At 40.2% G+C, this 15,997-nt stretch overlaps 1 protein-coding gene across 2 annotated transcripts in view; it reads right to left on the bottom strand.

Annotated features, from left to right (window-relative positions):
* Nucleotides 1-15,997, bottom strand: part of LOC125250293 (cadherin-2) — a 214,817-nt gene that overhangs the window by 47,500 nt on the left and 151,320 nt on the right. For both annotated transcript variants that reach the window (XM_048162811.1, XM_048162810.1), the window contains exon 6: nt 2,280-2,461. In XM_048162811.1, the coding sequence (XP_048018768.1) occupies nt 2,280-2,461 (182 nt within the window). The remainder of the gene's footprint in view (nt 1-2,279; nt 2,462-15,997) is intronic.

Here is a 15,997-nt window from a genome sequence, read left to right as displayed (position 1 = left end):
TTTTTCGCTGTTGTTCTTGCTTGCTTACCTTGTCTGTGCACAGATCCAGACGTTAATACTGCCTTTCCTTGTCTAATGCTTGAACATGGGCTGGCATATATGCAAATATTGGGGCGTAAACCCCGACTGTTACGTAACAGTCGGTGTTATGTTGAGATCCGCGTGTTTTCCGGAAGTCTTTTAAACAAATGAGATTTACATAAGAAAGAGAAAGCAATGGGGTTTGAAACTCAATGTATGTCTTTTCCATGTACTGAACTCTTGTTATTCAACTATGCCAAGATAAATTCAATTTTTCATTCGAGGGCACCTTTAAGCAACAAAAAACTGCTGGGAAAGATCAGCTCTACAGCAAAAATTTTGATTGCTAATATAGCAGAGGTATTTTTTTTAGTTATTTATTTTTATAATACAGAAGAGACATTATTTCTATAATTATTTCATTTGTTATTTTTGAAACTTGTCATAATAAAACTTGTTGAGTAACCTCTGAGAAGCCTATCTGAATTTGTGTCTTATATTTTGTAATATAACAATTTTCTATCCATACAGAAGAGGCATACTTTAAATGTATTGAAATTATAAGGCATCTTTGAGTAAACTTCAAGTATCATTTGAGTAACTTAAATGATACTCGGGCCGAGTGTCCTGGTTTTCGGTAATCAAAATATGGTCAACCCCATGTAATTCGAATCATGAATGACGGTGTGTGTATGAGCCGGCTTTCAATCGCCGAGCTGCAAGTTTTTATCATGTTTTGTCCATCGTTACAGTAGCAATGACAGGATTCCGTGAGTAGCAAGTAAACACAACAGTGTTCCTTTTGCTGTTGTAAAACAGAAACAGATGTTTTACTTTGTCTTGTTGTCCAAAGAGGTGAATTTAGCTGGACGTAGCTGGTTTTGCAACAAAACACTGTCAAATTAGTTAAATACCAATGAATTGACTAAAGTAAATTTTTTTGAAAATAAGGAATTTCAATAACTGACTAATAACCTTTTCATTGGCATTAAAGTGAAATTACTGAACCTGTGAAAAATGCTCATTTAAAAGAAAACGTTTGCATCTGAAGGAGTGACAGCTTTCTTAAAAATAATCCAACTCAGAAGTGTTTAACCTCACATTCAGCCAGAACACAGGCAGATATTTAGAGCCTGGCACCAAGATTATCTATGAATAAGATTTAAATTTTTCACAAACCTAAAATAGTTTTGGAATATAATGGAATATAATAATATAAAAGTCTTATGGACCACTTTTATGGTGTTTTTTTGTTAGGTTTTTTTTTTTTTTTTTTGGTGTCATGTTTGGAGCTTGACAGCCCCTGGTGACTACGAGCTGTCACTATTATGACAAGACCTTCTTGAAAAGCTTCTACTTTTGAGTTCTGTGGAAAAAAAATAACAGCATATGGGTTTGGAACGACACGAGGGTGAGTAAACAATGACAGAATTTTAATTTTTGAGCAAACTTATTCCTTTAATTTACTAATGCATTATGTGGAGTTTCAGGTGATGTGAAGATACCCTCAGGCGAACAGTGACACTCAGAATCTTTTTCAGTGAAAAAAAGCGTGCTCTCAGAGATGAGTGTAGTCTCATGGGGCTCCGGCGTGTGGCATGCACCACACGGCATGTCAGCGTATATCACGCTCTTTTCTCTCGCAGCCTGTCTGATCCGTGTCTCGCGCACACGCACGAATGCGAGAGGCTGCACAGACTGGGGCTGATTCAACATTGACTCACATCGCCTAAACAGCACAGACACTCATTTTGGCCTTTTGTTGAGGTTTTTTCTTCCACTGGAGCAGATTTTCTCACGACACCTGGCAGAATGAGTAACCTGACCCTCCTACACCGGAGCATCATCTGCTCTATGAGGCGTCTTCTGATCTCTTCCCACCTTCTATGAACCCATGCCCACACACACATACACACTATTCCCAGTGTAGATGGTTACCAGAATGCACTGTGTTTTGGATGCAGGTCACCACTATTGTGCTGCCGTTCCCACCAGGCTTCTAAACTAGCTTAGCCAGCAAGACTTTCTTGGTCAGCCTGCTTCAAACAGAAAGACCATGCTGGTCGACAACCTTCACTACTGCAGCCATATTTAGCTGACAGCCAGCAGCCGAGTTTCTGTCCACATATTTTCTATGTGAATTCTGGGATATTGCCTAAAAGAGCAAACCAGCAAACTGGAAATTCATGCTGGCCTCAGATGGTCTTTTCAGCAAGGTTTTCTCCCTTTCCCATATGTCCTGTGGACACTCTTCCCACCTTGTTCAGAATGATCACGGCCTCTTGGTTGGCTCCGGTGATGTTAAAGGTGTCCCCTGACTCTCCGTCCAGGATGGTATACTCCAGCTTGGCATTGTCTCCCAAGTCAGCATCTGTTGCGGAGATCCGACCCACCTCCGCCCCTGGCACGGCCAACTCTGACACAGAGAAGAGCCAGGAACCTGAGAGAGGGAAAAGATTTGGACAAAAAGACGAGAGACATGGAAACAGAGAATCAATCATTTAGCATCCTCGTACAATTTGATTTTCAATTGAAGCATCTCATATTTAACTGTGAGTTTATCCTTTTGAGTTTGACTTTGTGACTTTGGCTATTGATTAATTTCCTAAAAATGGTTGTTAGCGAAGATTTTTCGTCAGTAATAACAAAAAAGCACATCATGATGACAATTGATCTGTTAACACTTTACAATACGGTTTCATTTGTTAACATTAGTTAACTACATTAGTTAACATGAACAATGAACAATACTTCTACAGCAGATGATGTTAATTTCAAGCATTACCAATGCATTTTGAATATCAAAAGTTGTATCTGTTAACAGAAAATGCAAGATATTAATGCACTAACAATGTTTTATGAAGAAGAAAAATTCTAAAGACGGTCTGTTTGTTTCTGAAGCTAAACAGTGAAAGAACACCGTCAAACTGAAGCGCTTTGTGAGTGGGTTAATTAACTCACTCAAACGCATATGAGATACATATGAGATACGTACACCAAAGAAATGTAAAAAATAAAAAGTTTTTATGTGATTAGTTTAAATATAAAAATGAATATTTGGCTGAATTTTGCACTTTATCAACTAACGTTAATTTCATCACCTAAAATTAGATGCCATTTTAGTCACAGTAAAGGCTGATTTATACTTCTGCGTCGGACCTACGCCGTAGCCTCTGAACAGTAAGCTATGCGTTGGTTTTCATTTCATTTCATAGTTTCGACACAGAAGTAAAAAAATCACACACTGAACAATCCATTCACACACTGTATAATAATGGTAACACTTTATTTTACAGTGTCATTGTTACATATGCTACATATACTTACTATAGTAATAACTATAAATTATGCATAATTACATGCAACTAACCCTAAACCAAACCCTAATCCTAACCTTATAGTAAGTACATGTAGTTACTTATTATTACTCAGTACTTAAATGTATAATTACAGTGTAACAAAGACACCTTAAATAATAACTATATGACTATATGATAACTATAAAGATAACTATAACAAAAACTATATTAGTATCCATACCAATGCACGATAACATACTGTATATTATAAGCAAGCACTGCAGTTTTGTCATCTGCCACTTTAAATGCTCAAGCTCTTTAAAGCAGGATGGCTTCTGATTGGCTGTGAATGTTTTTATCATTCATCAGCTGAAAAAAAAATTCTGAAAGTGATTCCAACGATATTGTTCCTCTGTGCTGTTATCATTATAGTTGTGATGTGGACGCTGTGATGGACCCTTTTCACATTTCTGGGGTTCTCAGAAGCGAAAGTCATCAAAGTTGGGTAAACATAGCGGTGAACGGGAGACAACAGCAATTTATGTATTTCCATTTGCTCCAATAGCAATATACACTATATTACCAAAAGTTTTGGGACGCCTGCCTTTACGTGCACATGAACTTTAATAACATCCCATTCTTAATCCGTAGGGTTTAATATGGAGTTGTCCCACCCTTTGCAGCTATAACAGCTTCAACTTTTCTGGGAAGGCTTTCCACAAGGTTTAGGAGTGTGTTTATGGGAATTTTTGACCATTCTTCTAGAAGCGCATTTGTGAGGTCAGGCAGAGATGTTGGCGAGAAGGCCTGACTCACAGTCTCCGCTCTAATTCATCCCAAAGGTGTTCTCTCAGGTTGAGGTCAGGAAGGGGCCATCCCCAAACTGTTCCCACAAAGTTGGGAGCATGAAATTGTCCAAAATGTCTTGGTATGCTGAAGCATTAAGAGTTCCTTTCACTGGAACTAAGGGGTCAAGCCCAACCCCTGAAAAACAACCCCACACCATAATCCCCCTCCACCAAACTTTACACTCGGCACAGTCCAGTCAGGCAAGTACCGTTTTCCTGGCAACCACCAAACCCAGACTCATCCATTGGATTGCCAGACAGAGAAGCGTGATTCGTCACTCCAGAGAACACGTCTCCACTGCTCTAGAGTCCAGTGGCGGCTTGTTTTACACCACTGCATCCGATGTTTTGCATTGCACTTGGTGATGTAAGGCTTGGATGCAGCTGCTCGGCCGTGGAAACTCATTCCATGAAGCTCTCTAGGCACTGTTCTTGAGCTAATCTGAAGAACACACGAAGTTTGGAGGTCTGTAGCTATTGACTCTGCAGAAAGTTGGCGACTTCTGCACTCTGTGCGTCTCAGCCTGCGCTGACCCTGCTCTGTGATTTTACGTGGCGAGTTGCTGTTGTTCCCACTTGCTTCCACTTTGTTATGATGCCACTAACAGTTGACCGTGGAATATTTAGTAGTGAGGAAATTTCACGACTTATTGCACAGGTGGCAACCTATCACGGTGCCACACTTGAATTCACTGAGCTCCTGAGAGCGACCCATTCGTTCACAAATGTTTGTAGAAACAGTCTGCATGCCTAGGTGCTTGATTTTATACACCTGTGGCCATGGAAGTGATTGGACCACCTGAATTCAATGATTTGGAGGGGTGTCCCAATACTTTTGGCATTATAGTGTATATATATATATATATATATATATATATATATATATATATGATAGCGTTTCCATATCGAGAGATTGATTACAGCAGTCAGAAGAGAGAAAGATTTTGCCGTCACTCCCTCAGCCGTTGAATTGGAAACACACTTGCAGCAGCATAAATTTGTTTTTTGAAATTTACTGCCAAGGTAATATAACACAAAGTATAGTGTTATAAATGTATACAATTTTTAACTGTAAAAAAAAAAGCGTCTTCAAAGTCCATTCTTTTAAATTTAGAAGAATGTTTACTAAAGTACTATATCTTTATAGTTATCATTGCCATTATAGTTACTATATCGTCCTTGGTGTAAACAGACCTTAAAACTTAGTAAAACAATGAATATCACATGACAAAAATTGACTAAAGGTAAAATATATATTATATACTTTTATCAAAAGACAAAACCAAGTTCACTCTGCCGCAGACAACGAGCAACATTTCAAACACAAAAGCAGAACATGCAGAACAAGGATAAAGAAGAGTGATGGTCTAAAACAAAATATCTGCCTTCATCAGAGTTGTGTATATATAGTGAACATTAGTTCCAAAAGTCACAACCCGGGACGTTACACAGTATATCTCCATTAGACACCTTGTATCTGTGACACAACAAAACAACAGCCTGTGATGAAAGTCAAAGCTAATCAACATCTCCGTATATCAACAAACTGCAACTAAATGTGCAGAAATAAAACACCAGCCCTTTAAATCACTCCCTCAGTAGTGTGCATCAGTTCTGCATTTGAAGGGTTTTGAATTTCAGCACAGACTGGGATGTAGTTGATGTCCTGCTGTTCTTCAATGAGGGAGAGGTGGCTGATGGGGAAAAAGGCTACGGTACAACAAGTGTTTGAGGATTCTTCTACAGAGGGGCCACCGTGTCATTGCTCGGACTTTAAAACGATCTGTCACTTCTGTCAAGCAAATGCAGGAACTTCTGCTTAGAAGATGTCGTCTGTGATTCGGCACACTTGAGGCAAAATCGAGCAGAGCTGTTTGCATTAGGATTTAAGGATTTGGCACAACAGGAAGTCAAACACAGACACACACATAAGTGATTGCTCAAGGTCGTGTGCTTAAAAGACAAGTGAAAGACAAGATGCCCACTGGGCACAATGAATTCAGTGTGTGTGTGTGTGTGTGTGTGTGTGTGTGTGTGTGTGTGTGTGTGTGTGTGTGTGTGTGTGTGTGTGTGTGTGACAGAGACACACATACTAACATTCAAAGGTTTGGGGGGAAAAATCTTTCTGTTTTTTATATATATTAAAATGTAATTTATTCCTGTGAAGGAAGGCAAAGGTGAATTTTCAGTATTTTCTGTATATGATCCTTCAGAAATCATTTTAATAAGCTGATTTGGTGCGCAAAAAAACAGTTGTGTGCTTAATATTTTTGTGAAAACAGTGACATTTTCTTAGCATTCCTTGATAAATACAAAGTTAAAAAAAAAACATTTACTTTACTGTCACTTTTCATTTTATCTATTTCATTTTATATTCATATATTTATTCTTTTTTTCCTTCTTTTTTTCCTTTTTTGGCTGGCTCCCAAACTTTTGAACTTTATATATAATACAAAATTATCCACTTTTCTGATGCACTTAAATTTTAAGTAACAATTTATTGTTTAAAAAATCTTGGATGGAAATTGTAAGATACAAACAAAATTTTCAAAGTTCATACAAAATGTATATGCATTTTTGAGGTGGACATATTTAATTTTAATATTTTATTAGATTTTTATTGTTATGAACTATAATTTAAAAAGTTCTTAGATGTATGTCAAAAAAACAAGTCATTCACAGAATAATCGTTCAGAGAAAAGTCTTATGACTCGATCGGACTGAAATATAAATGGTTGATTTCTGCCACATCCTTTTAGACAGAAATAATATTGTAGATACAATAATCAAACAACATAAACCACTGGCGAGATGGCTTTTAATAAATTTGGCTGTCTATGTAGTACAGTGTTGCCAAGTCTGTGGTTTTCTCGTGGAATTGGGCTACTTTAACACTGTTGCCACGGGTTGAAGCGACCTAACATTATATTTAGCCTATGGAATGCAAATTTTACCAGGGGAACCCCGCCAGAAACACGGATTTTACCCCCCAGAACACTGTTTTTACAGGGGCTAGGTTTGGGCTAGTTTTGAGTGGTAATTGGGTGGGTTTTGTTGAAAAAAAACTGGCAACCCTGATGAAGTAGAAAGCCATTTTTTTCAGTGTCGGTGCTACATGTCTAGAGAAAATGGAGCTGTAGAGTTCCCATTTGCCAAAAAGGCAATGAAACAAAATCATTTGTAATTTCCCATGCCTTAACACTGAGCAAACTCACTTCAAACAAGCCAACACACAATGACAGCTGCCTGTCACCTCTTAAATCACAAATCAGGACAGAAGAAGAGCAGGAAAGTGAACTGATGCTCATATTTTTCTGAAGCAGCTTTAGTCGGCCAATCAAACAGCATGAAGAGACAAGATCAATGTTCTGTGACTCAGAGATATAGCACTCCCCACTGGGCCACTGTAATTGTGTTCAGAAGGGACAGTCGAAGAGCCACCACAGCCAGCCCCTGCTCAAACTCACTGCAAAGCACCACCTTTACTCTCGATCTCACCTCTGCAATGAGAGAACCTGCTTGTTTTATTCTTTTAATTCATTAAAAAGCCACTCTAATGGGGCTGGGTTTCACAGGGAAAGAAGGGATTGGCCGGTATGAGTCAGCGCCCAATGGGAGATTAAGAGGAGAGTATTTAGAGCTTTTCAGTGATAGGCAGATGGAGTTAATTAGCAGGTCTGTGGATGAATACAGGTTCAGCTCAGTAAATAACATGGACAATTACCTCAGGTCCACTGAGCGAGATGTGTGAGACTCAGTGTGGGGCAAGACTACACGTGGGCAAGCAAAAAATGGATTTTGAAAAGAAACAGACTTAAACGATACAAAGAGTTCTCGATGGATGAATAGATACAAGGGACTGTATTGTTTGTAAATGGGAGGAAAACAGCTTGATTCAAAGATGTAGCAATTACAAACAGAGCTGAATAGAAATGCAATGCTAAAAGAGAGAACAGTCGGGAGACAAAAAGAAAGTAAAAATAAGAGAGGGTAAGAGAAGGAAAAGAGAAAATAAGAGGTCTTATCTATGGATGAGGCTTTATGTTGCCGTAGAAATGAGACCTCTGAGATGGAGGAGTCATTAAAAAAGTGTCTAGCTGGCTAAAGCTCAAGCACTGGTTGAAAATTAGATAGAATAAAATCTGCATCCTTTTAAGACATCCATCACTGTGGCACTTATGGAGGCAGGGTTTAAAATGAAGGATGTGGAGAGAGAATTGTCACAAAGCATGTCAGATGTCCTGTCCCTTTTCTGCTGCTGGAAGATGTCAGAACTACACCATCTGGATCCTGCCGTAGAGTGACAACGAGGGACCAAGAGATGTGGTCAACAGTGGTTGGTTGATAGTAAGTTATATATATATGTATATACACACACCGATCAGGCATAACATTATGAGCACTGACAGGTGAAGTGAATATCACTGATTATCTCTTCATCACGGCACCTGTTAGTGGGTGGGTTATATTAGACAACAAGTGGATATTTTGTCCTCAAAGTTGATGTGTTAGAAGCAGGAAAAATGGGCAATCATAAGGAATTGAGAGGGTTTGACAAGGGCCAGATTGTGATGGCTAGACGACTGGGTCAGAGCATCTCCAAACTGCAGCTCTTCTGGGGTGTTCCCGGTCTGCAGTGGTCAGTATCTATCAAAAGTGCTCCAAGGAAGGAACAGTGGTAAACCGGCGACAGGGTAATGGACGGCCAAGGCTCACTGATGCACATGGGGAGCGAAGGCTGGCCCGTGTGGTCCAATCCAACAGACAAGTTACTGTAGCTCAAATTGCTCAAGAAGTTAATGCTGGTTCTGATAGAAAGGTGTCAGAATACACAGTTCATCACAGTTTGTTGTGTATGGAGCTGCATAGCTGCAGACCAGTCAGGGTGCCCATACTAGCCCCTGTCCACTGCCGAAAGCACCAACCGTGGGCATGTGACCATCAGAACTGGACCACGGAGCTGTGGATGAAGGTGGCCTGGTCTGATGAATCACGTTTTCTTTTACATCATATGGATGGCCGGGTGCATGTGCGTCACTTACCTGGGGAACACATGGCACCAGGATGCACTGTTGGAAGAAGGCAAGCCAGCGGAGTTGGTGGATGATCCTGCCATCCATGTGGATGTTACTTTGACATGTACCACCTACCTAAGCATTGTTGCAGACCATGTACACCCTTTTATGGAAACGGTATTCCCTGGTGGCTGTGGCCTCTTTCAGCAGGATAATGCTCCTGCCACAAAGCAAAAATGGTTTGAGGAGCACAACAATGAGTTTGAGGTGTTGACTTGTCCTCCAAATTCCCCAGATTTCAATCTAATGGAGCATCTGTGGATGTGCTGAACAAACAAGTCCGATCCATGGAGGCTCCATTCGCAACTTACAGGACTTAAAGGATCTGCTGCTAACATCTTGGTGCAGATACCACAGCACACCTTCAGGGGTCTAGAGGAGTCCATGCCTCGACGGGTCAGGGCTGTTTTGGCAGCAAAAGCGGGACCAACACAATATTAGGAAGTTGGTCATAATGCTGTGCCTGATCGGTGTATACTCTCATGCTTTATTTGCTTCTATTTTATTACAAACAAAATATTTATCATAAAAAAGAATTAAAATCGAATGCATTTCTGATTTATATGTTTCTGCCGGCTGCATGACGAATCAACAATACAGTTTGCTTTTTCATGTCACTAGCTTAAACATACTGCTGTTCTCCACTAATACAGCATCTAGTCAACAAAATAATTACTTTATAATGATATGAAAACATCTACGGTAGTGTACTGTATAACATACCGTTTCATTGTCCGTTTTAAAGGTCCCGTTCTTCGTGATCCCATGTTTCAAACTTTAGTTAGTGTGTAATGTTGTTGTTAGAGTATAAATAAAATCTGTAAAATTTTAAAGCTCAAAGTTCAATGCCAAGCGAGATATTTTATTTAACAGAAGTCGCCTACATCGAACGGCCAGTTTGGGCTACATCCCTCTACTTCCTTCTTTAATGACGTCACTAAAACAGTTTTTTGACTAACCTCCGCCCACAGGAATACACAAGAGTTGCGCTTGTAGAGTGTGTTTGTCGCCATGTCGTCGAAACGCTGTTATTTTCATCCCGCAGTCCAATCACCGGGTCTGATTCCGGCTCAAATTGATAGGGTAAAATTAAAGACATGTTTACAATAACACTGAGCGCGTGCATCTCCACGTTATGGTAAGAGGCGTGACCTTTCCGGGAAAGATGCGCTAAACTGCTGTCGAATCACAACACAGGAACCGCTGGCACAATCAGAACTCGTTACGTATTTCTGAAGGAGGGACTTCATAGAACAAGGAAATCATCAGCCCGTTTTTATGACAGTGGAAACAGCGGTATACAGATAAGTAAATTATGTGAAAAATACTGTGTTTTTTTACACGCGAAACATGAACACGTTATATTGCACACTATAAACACAATCAAAACTTCAAAAAACCACGAAAAACGGGACCTTTAAATCCGCTTCTTAAGTGTCCTGCTCTGTGCAGCGCGCACCCTCACGTGTCAAAACAAACTCCACGAGGCGTCAGTGATAGTTTTTATTTCGCCTCTAGAGGTCGCTCTCATACTGTATAATGACAGTGGACCCTTCTTAGCCGCTCCAGCAAGACACAACCCAGAAAAACTATCGATTTGGATTTTTGCCAATAACCGATTGATTATTGTTGCTGAAAAAAAAAGAGAAAGAGTTACTATAAACCAAAAAAAAAATCTCACAAATATAAACCAATTTATTAGCCATGACGATATATCGGTCAACCATTAGTGATAAATAGGTGTGGAATCCAACAGGTTTGTTCTCAAAAGGTGATCTGTAAACTGTGGAAAAGAAATCCAAAATAGGCCATTCAAAAGTAGCCATATATTCGGATGAAATATAGAGCTGTCATACTACATACCCATGAAGGAGGGATAAGACCTAGAAAAAGAAAAGGTGCTGTTCATCAAAAGAGCAAAGCAATCAATAAAGACCCACTGAAATGATATGATTATGCAGGGGTTTTAACATGATATTTACATCCAGGTCCTGCAGCGCGGCTTAATGCATTGTCGAAGTGCTGCCCCGGTGCTTTAGCTCACGTCCTGTGAATGGGTGCACAGCATCATGGGATTGCGAGAGGGTTAACACAGCTCACTCGTGCCAAAAGGATAGATTCAGCACAGCAAGGATTCACCACAGGGGGAGATACCTAACTGTATATGAATACATCAAAAGACTAACTGGAGAAACACTGAAAGTGAGAACGAGAGGCAGAGATTAGGAGAATGGTGTGGCGGGAGTGAGTGAGGAAGACTCAAAGAGAGAGATGCGTGGGAGATGGACAGTTACTGTATACAGTTCCTCAGAATAAACGGATTGAAAACGCAGGGGTGCAAAAGCTAAAGGGAGGGAAAGTGAGTGAAATAAAGACAGAGACCAGGCGAAGACGGACACGAGAGAGATAATGTGAGTCCAAGTGTGGATGTGCATCTGTCTTCCATGAGTATGTGCTGTTGTGCGTGAGACTGAGGGATGGAGAAAGTTGAGGTACGGAGAGGGGGGGCGGGGGACGTGTCTGTGGGCAATGATTAAGCCGTCAATTGAAGCAGAAAGCGCTGAACTTTAGATGAAATATTAATAAACAGAGCAAAAATAAGCATGCAGGCCAGAAAAATGAAAAAGGATTAAAAGGAGGCTAATATTAACTACTACTATTTTAATTACACTCTTCGAGGATGTGGAGCTTAATTAGAGAAGACAATTATTGGGATTATTTCTATTATCGAACTCCTCATATATTATTTGAATCACTATTTTCTGCCATTCTGCCAGTGAGTTTAATCTGCGCTAAATTAGGATGACTTAGCTTGAAACCTCCATTTACACAGCATGCACCAGACTGGTCTAGATCACCTTAATTAACACTGGAAGGCTTTACAATCACAGGGTAAGAGAAAAGCTCACAAGCTCTGTCTAAACTTTGCCTGCTTTAACCCTGAAACCATTTTTGTTTTCAAAGGCTAATCGACATACACACTACAGCTAAATATTGTTGTCAGAGAGAGCAGACTGCTTAAAAACAGTACATGTGCCCAGCAAAAAACAAAATAAATGGTGGCTCGGTCGATGCTAGTTCACTATTAACTGCCAGGTATGTCATAACTGCCATATGTCAGGTTGAAGTGAAATGGGAAAAAAAAATAGGTGGATGAATGGATGGATGGATGGATGGATGATGCATGGATGGATTGATGATGGATGGATGGGAAAAATGAGATGGATGATGAGAAATATTGGATGGATGGATGGATGGATGGATGGATGGATGGAAAATATTGGATGGATGGATGGATGGATGGATGGATGGATGGATGGATGGATATATGGGTGGGAAATATTGGGTGATGGATGGATGGATGGATGGATGGATGGATGGATGGGAAATATTGGATGGATGAATGGATGAATGGATGGATGGATGGATGGATGGATGGATGGATGGATGAATGGATGGATAGATGGGAAATATTGGATGGATGAATGGATGAATGGATGGATGGATGGATGGATGGATGGATGGGAAATATTGGATGGATGGATGAATGGATGAGAAATATTGGATGGATAGATATATGGGTGGGAAATATTAGATGGATGAATGGATGGATAGATGGATGGATGGATGGATGGGAAATATTAGATGGATGGGAAATATTAGATGGATGGATGGATGGATGGATGGATGGATGGATGGATGGATGGATGGATGGATGAAAAATATTGGATGGATGGATGAAAAATATTAGATGGATGGATGGATGGGAAATATTAGATGGATGGATGGATGGATGGATGATGGATGGATGGATGGATGGATGGATGGATGGATGGATGGATGAAAAATATTAGATGGATGGATGGATGGGAAATATTAGATGGATGAATGGATGGATGGATGGATGAAAAATATTAGATGGATGGGAAATATTAGATGGATGGGAAATATTAGATGGATGAATGGATGGATGGGAAATATTAGATGGATGGGAAATATTAGATGGATGAATGGATGGATGGGAAATATTAGATGGATGGGAAATATTAGATGGATGAATGGATGGATAGATGGATGGATGGATGGATGGATGGATGGGAAATATTAGATGGATGGGAAATATTAGATGGATGAATGGATGGATGGATGGATGGATGGATGGATGAAAAATATTAGATGGATGGATGGATGGGAAATATTAGATGGATGGGAAATATTAGATGGATGAATGGATGGATGGATGGATGGATGGATGGATGGATGGATGAAAAATATTAGATGGATGGATGGATGGGAAATATTAGATGGATGAATGGATGGATGGATGGATGGATGGATGGATGGATGGATGAAAAATATTAGATGGATGGATGGATGGGAAATATTAGATGGATGAATGGATGGATGGATGGATGGATGAAAAATATTAGATGGATGGATGGATGGGAAATATTAGATGGATGGGAAATATTAGATGGATGAATGGATGGATGGATGGATAAATCGATGGATGGATGAAAAATATTAGATGGATGGATGGACGGATGATAGATGGATGGATGGATGAGAAATATTAGATTTCAACCATATTTCAACCATTGCAATATTCATATCCGTTCACACAGATCCTAAAACTCTGACCCAAAACTCTGCAGTATATATGTGGCCAATAAGTTTCTTAGGAGAAGAGAAAAGTGAAAAAGAGAAAACAGAATAAGAACGGTGACCGATATTGCTTGAGGAGGAGAAGGGGTGGGGGGAAAGCAGACAGAAAATGAGAAGGAGAAGGGACAGAGATTGTGTTTATGTCAGGGCTGCAGTGTTTCTGAGGAGAAATACAGGTGCTGAAATCAGTGTTGTGTGCTGCTTCAGGGTGTTAATACCTCCAGAGGACTCTCACTCTATTCCTCTCACTAAGACCACTGGAGCTGTGGGGTAATCAAAACACATCCACACCCTCAGCTCAAAATGACTTTAATATCAAATCCCTCCCTCCGTAATTTCACTTTAATAACAGCGACAATTGTGTCCAGGCCTCCCGGCGTATATTGTCAGGCTGCGTCCGGCTCTCCCAGGACACCTCAGGTCATCTGACGTGGTCGAGGCATCATTTAAAACACCCAGGTTAGACTAACGCTCACTCCGAGCTGCAATATTTCAGTACTAACTGCTGGAATAAGATCATCGTATGCTGACCTCTATCAACAGTGCCCTCAAAGAGACCTGTGGAACTAAATCGGGCCTGTGATTCAGCGTGCCTGTAATCTAAGAGAGACCTTGCCTAGAGCACCGTTTCTTCAAATACTTCACTCTCCAATTACTCACCATCATGGATATGAGGCATGTTAAATAATAAAAGACAGTGCCAGTGTCCAGAAGAAGCGAAACTTCATAGAAATGAGCCAGGAATTGACTAGTTTATGCAGTCGGCGCTCAGAGTCCACACTGTCTTTCAGTTCTATGCGAGCGCCCACTTCACTTTCCTTTCGGCACCGTGCGCGAGAGAGGAAGTTGCGAGTTCGCGGTTTGGTGCGAGACCCCCGTCGTGCTGGCAGTCCGACGGCTGCATTCATCATAGAGACATAGGCGCAGACAGAAAGCCCTGCCGGGAACATTCCCATTAGCATGGAAATCACTTCGCTCTTACCTACCCCCCACCACCCCCTCCACATCGCTCGTTCTCTGCCTCCATACAAGAAGAATGGCTCTAACTCCTATTATTCTGCGTGAAGGCACACTGCCAGGGTAGATGACAAGAAAAGCGAAACCGTTGACCATTTTTCCCGCACTCCACTCTCACTGTCGCCGACAGAACAACGGCCAAACCTTCTGATTGATTCCATCGCTGACGTTTGGCTCTGGGTTATTCCTCAAAAACTCACACAATGGACCAACACTCGCCTAAAAAGTTTCCCTACAGCCCATGTCGCTGTCCAGCTGCTCAGAGCAGAATTTTGTCAGCCTCGTGTCAGATTGGAGAACGTCTTCTGTTGCTGGAATATCTACAGCGGTGGATTTTCTTAGCAAAAGAGCAGTGCTAAATGCAAATAATGAAATGCAAATCACTGCATTAAAATGCATAATTAAGACATAAAATGAAGAGGCTTGTCGGTAGCAATTTATTTTACACTCCTGTTTTGCATGTACATACTATGTACTTATTCTAGCAATTACAATAACTGGTTAATAACTAGGTACTAACCCTGAACCTACACTTAAAACTAACCTTAACCCATGTAGTTACCTTATATTACCAATACTTTCTTGGGTAGAAAGTAAGTACACTGTAATTACGCTGTAATTACATGCAGGGTGTCATTTCTGAAAATCCAGAGGGGGAGATTATGTGGCTTTTATAATCAGTTAACACTGCTTTTGTCATTTTTTACAAGATGGACAAAATTTGTCACCAAAAAAGTCATTCGGTTTAACCAAAATTTCAGTTTTACCGAATGATGATATTTTCAAACAATGCTAACAGGCTGATATCTAGCTAGCTAGCAAAAGGACAATCAAACATTTTATATTTAGTACAAGTTTTTAAAATATTACAACATTTTCCATGTTTTATAGCGAATAATGACCTGATATTTCGGGACATGCGTATGAGCAAGTGAAAACATGAACTTTTCAAATAGTTAAGAGAGAGTTAGTTACTTTTCTTCATGACCATGTGGTCCTTTGCAGGTGTCTGAATGATGTCACATCCTGTCACATGACACTGACCGCATGACTTGATCCAAAATGGTCTCTT

Source organism: Megalobrama amblycephala, linkage group LG17 (genome assembly GCF_018812025.1).
Source record: "Megalobrama amblycephala isolate DHTTF-2021 linkage group LG17, ASM1881202v1, whole genome shotgun sequence".
Taxonomy (NCBI): domain Eukaryota; kingdom Metazoa; phylum Chordata; class Actinopteri; order Cypriniformes; family Xenocyprididae; genus Megalobrama; species Megalobrama amblycephala.
Note: the sequence above shows the minus strand (reverse complement) of the source record. Positions and strands in the feature narration are given on the sequence as shown.